Raw genomic sequence first — 4731 nt, 5'->3', positions numbered from 1 at the left:
GTTCCCCTATACACAATAATGGACCTTTTTCACAGCAGACATTTTTGACTTGTCATAGTAGGAAAAGCACAGCTGAAATTGATAACCTTAACGATGGCTCAGTTCCATCAAGTGTCCCAGTAAGCTATTTCAGTGAGTCAGCATGCCCAATACCAGGACCTCTCCTAAGTGGAATGCAGCCATCATTAATGGTTTAATACCAGGACCTCTCCTAAGTGGAATGCAGCCATCATTAATGGTTTTGAATACACCTGTGCTTTACTATGACAAGTCAACATGTCTGCCGTGAAAAAAGGTCTATAGAGGCATTTAACCAAAACATTAGGACACTTTAATGAACTTTAAACAGCTACTGAAATCATCTTCTGGCAAGTCAGGTGCTTGTGGTAAAAGAAAGGGGCGGAACCAGACATTGTAAATATTCAGGGCTTGCTAAAAAACCTAAGGGGGTCCAGGGGCATATGCTCCCTTAATGGCAGCTATATGCACTATTGATAAGAGAACGCCTAAAATCTCAACATCATTTGGGAAAAACATGATAGTTGTCAAGGACATAATCATCATGTGATTAGCCTACATCCTATTTTCTATCTAATTGTTCTCCAACTTTCTTCATCATTCTGAAACCAGAACACAAGGTGCTGACCACTCTCTACTCAGCCATCATTCAGTCTGTGATCTGCACCTCCATCGCTGTCTGGTTTGGGTCATCCACCAAACGGGACAGGGCCAGACTGCAACGGACAGTTATTCCTTATATACAGAGACAGTTTCTTTCCCCAAGCAGTCACTCTGTTGAACACTCAGAAATAGCCCCCACCCTCACACTGAACAAAGTCAATCACCACTGTTTTGCTCATCTACCTCATGTCTATTTCAATCTTACAATTACAATATTGTTATTAATATATTACCATTGCACCAATCTGCCTTGCACTGTACTCATATTTAAATCCTAAAATCTCTATTGACTGATATTGCACTATTCCTTCCCTCTCTTTTGTATATTTTTTTGTAAAATTGTAAATTCTATTGTATTGTTATGCTGTACACTAACAGAATTTTTTATATTTTTACCGTCATTTCTGTTTTTATTCTTAATATGTTAAGTGAGTGTTGTACTTTGATTACCGGAGTTAAATTTCCTTGTTTGTTTACGCAAACCTGGCCAATAAAGTGGATTCTGATTTCTGATTCTGATTCCGATTTCTGAACAAATGTTGAGGATTACTTATTTTCACTCTTGCCACCTAAAAAGGAGAACACATTGTCTGATGTTACTATTTCAAAGTTACATAACATATTAGGAAATAGTAGGAAATTGGGCATGAACAGCATTACTAATCTTGAAACCTTTTTGTGATACTATGTTGGAGTAGAGTTCACAGAATGAATGTTTAGCTGACAAATCTGCTACATTTGATTTAAAATGCCATAATAATCTGGGCTGCTCTAACTGCCCAACAATGGCAACGTGGTCTTCAGTACTCTGAATTGAATATTAGGCCAACAGAAGACCATTTACTCAACTGTATTAGATTTAGTTAGGGAAAACCAAGCATAGATGCATAGAGCAGCAGCCATTTGATTTGATTTACACAATAATAGATAGTCTTTTTCTTGGTTCCTAGACCAGAGATCTTCAACAGGGGGTCCGTGACACCTAGGGGGACCTCAGAGTTACTGCAGGAGATCCCGCCAAATTATTGAATTTGAAATTGTTTTTATTTTTTTATTATAAATATACATTAACATGACTACAACAAATTATAAGCAAAGGCAAATCAGCCTATTTGTGTGTAAAAAAATAACATTTAACTTACACAACATTGATGATAGGCTTTACTAAGTAACGTGGGGTGGCCACTACGGTAGCCATTCACAGATACATTTAAGCTTAAGTATTTGCTGTGTCTTCCACATACATGTTTAATATTAAAACATGACGTATAAATAATAATAATAAAGATGAAGATAATTATCCCTCTGGCCCAGTATAATAGGCAACTCAAATTTATACGATATAGTAGTAGGGGGTCCCAGCTCTCTGTCTCTCTTTCAGCCAAGGGGTCTTTGGCCTAACAAATGTTGAAGACCTGTCCTAGACGATGAATCCGACTGACTTTGGTAATCCTGTGACTTTTCCTCTGCCGCCATGGGGATGACTTTTGTGGTTTGAAATATCTCAACAACTATTGGCTGGATTGCCCCATAACAAATGGTACAGACATCCATGACCCATCTAGATGATTTCTAATCACTTTGCTGATCCCCTAAGTCTTTATTACTGCCACTAAAAATTCTCACTCTTATGTGTAGGCTATAGCGCGTTGCACCGTTAGGCACCTGCATATGTGGCTCATGTGGCATTATCCAAATCACTGGGAGCCGGGTACGGTTTGCACTCTTGGAACTCAAAGATATTATAGTGGATGTGAACATTGTGCTGGAGTGTGCATTTTGGCCTTCTCATTCAGACTAGATCCAATCAGAGAAGGAAGAGGCCAACTTAACGCACCGAGTTAATACACCTTCAACACATTCAGCAACGCTCCCTTCAGGCGCGGTGGTAGGTGTCATTATTTGGAAGTTTTACAGTATGTCTGAACTGCGAAAAAGTCACTTAAGGATTTTTGATTTGTTCTTTGCAGATTGTTTCCATTAAAGATTTTATTGAAGACATCTCACAAGAAAATAAGCAGATTAGAGAAAAGTAGACGTACTGTAGCAGAAATTTGTTTTTTCTCCTTGCTATCCCATTCTTGTGACCCCATAGAAGGGTCTTTACATCCATGTTGGGAACCTCACATCTTTTAATGTTAAGAATACAGTATGTAAAGCACTCTGAACTGCCTGGGAAAACCCTGACGAACTTCCGGCAAATTTGAGATTTGCTCTGCAAGTCAGTCTGGCCAAAAGCCCTTTCAAGCCCTTTTCCAATTTTTCCAAATCGAGGCACCAATCACAACTGCTGAGGCAGGCTTTACACGATGACGTTAACGCAGCGACGGCGAGCAGCTTTTTGTTTACATTCAACATGACGGCCACCAAAGCGCAGCAACCCGTTGATGCCGCTGTCGCTGCTACGTCACCCAGATCGTTGCTCTGATTGGTTGAAGGACTATCCAATTGCGCCCAGAGGCATTTGAGCGGCGTCCGTTGGTGACACCCTTTTGGAAACGGGCTGTGAATGAAGCTTCCCCAGACCCACTCTCAGTTACAACGGAGAAGGGTCTGGTGTCAACCAGGCTAACCCTGAACTGCATTGTTGCATGAAATGTGCTCTATTAAAAAAAGAAAACCTTGCCTTTTAAAATCTGCACCGAACTTCTGGAAGTTCACCTTTGATGTTGCCCATCATTTCACCATCACGCGTAGCTCTGCATCACCATTAGTATTTCCACACGACTTGGAGGGTATTGCAGTTGAAAATTAGAGCCATTACTGATTGATGACACATGAGGTATGCGCGCAAGTTCACAGATTTAGTTCTTCTGAATAAATGCACATCACACAGAAAATCTTTATTTGTCATTTATTTATTTGTTTTATCTTTTTTTGTCTGTACTAGATTATTGCAATCTGGTTAATTCACATTTAAAAAGCAGTCATTGACCAGACGCACTGAAATCGATGATATTCATTTTTACAATAACCATTATAGGCCCCACAGAGACTGGAAAACCCAATCCAAAAAAAAAAACAAAAAAAAAAAGAAATATCTGTATGGTTTTCTGCACTTTATTTAGTTTGATGTCTTTTTTTTTTGATAGTAATTACAAAAAGGAAAAAAAATATATAACAATAATCATAAAAAGGAGAGTTGGGGGGGGCGGGGGGAGACTCAGGAATATTACGACTGGCAAACAAACAATCACAACACTGCACAAGTACCTACTTACGGCGAGAAATGAAAGTTACGAAAATGAAAAAACAAAGAAAACAAGAGCATATGGCAGAAAGAAAAAAAAAAATCAAAGAAATTGGCACCTATGAAGTTAAATACAATAAGTAACGGAGGGGGCGAGAAAGTGAAGCGTTTTTCCTACAATCTAAAAAAAAAAAATCCCATAACAAATGGTCTTTTTTTTTTTCCTTTTTCTATTTGTTAAAAAATAAAATAAAATGCCTGACCTGGAGGGTGATGGTTGGGAGGAAAGGAAAAAGGGAGGAGGAAGAAGCTGGTGTGGGGGGTGGGGGGTCGGGGGGGTTGGCAGGGACAATAAAAAATACTGCACGTACAATACCTTTTTTTTTTTTACTCCTCTCTTTCCTTCATCTAGCTCTTACCGTTTCTCTCACCCACTTTTTTTTCCCTTTTCTTTATTTAATAGCATATCCCATTAATATTCCTTTCCCCCGCTGCTCCTAATAGCCGCGCCCAGTGGCGCGATCGTTAGAGTTTTACATGTGAGTAGCAAATGACACTTTGATTGGCTGTGATGTGGAGATGGGGGTCCCCTGCCGGCTCCGGGTCGGGGGCCCCGGCTGAGCCGAGAGATCCTGCCGGGCCACGGTCTCACTGCGCGTGCTGACTCAGTGTGTGGTTCTGGAGGGAGAGAGGGAGAAATAGAGGGGAAAAAAGGCGAGAACACATGATGAGAGAAATAATGGGCTACGTGAGCATAGTGCTTTCCACTTGCACCCCCCACCCAATAATAGAAGAGAACAGAAACACAACTGCCTCCCACAGTACATGCAGCGAGGCCTCCTCATTTTATACATGGTCTG

At 40.3% G+C, this 4731-nt stretch overlaps 1 protein-coding gene across 1 annotated transcript in view; it reads right to left on the bottom strand.

Annotated features, from left to right (window-relative positions):
• Positions 1-4250: 4250 nt before the first annotated feature.
• The window catches only part of znf423 (zinc finger protein 423), a 167392-nt gene continuing 166911 nt past the window's right edge, over positions 4251-4731 (bottom strand). Inside the window, exon 21 of the mRNA XM_028585597.1 lies at positions 4251-4549. Within this exon, the coding sequence (XP_028441398.1) occupies positions 4520-4549 (30 nt within the window). The 3' untranslated portion in view covers positions 4251-4519. The remainder of the gene's footprint in view (positions 4550-4731) is intronic.

The sequence above is a fragment of the Perca flavescens genome, chromosome 8 (genome assembly GCF_004354835.1).
Source record: "Perca flavescens isolate YP-PL-M2 chromosome 8, PFLA_1.0, whole genome shotgun sequence".
NCBI lineage: Eukaryota > Metazoa > Chordata > Actinopteri > Perciformes > Percidae > Perca > Perca flavescens.
Note: the sequence above shows the minus strand (reverse complement) of the source record. Positions and strands in the feature narration are given on the sequence as shown.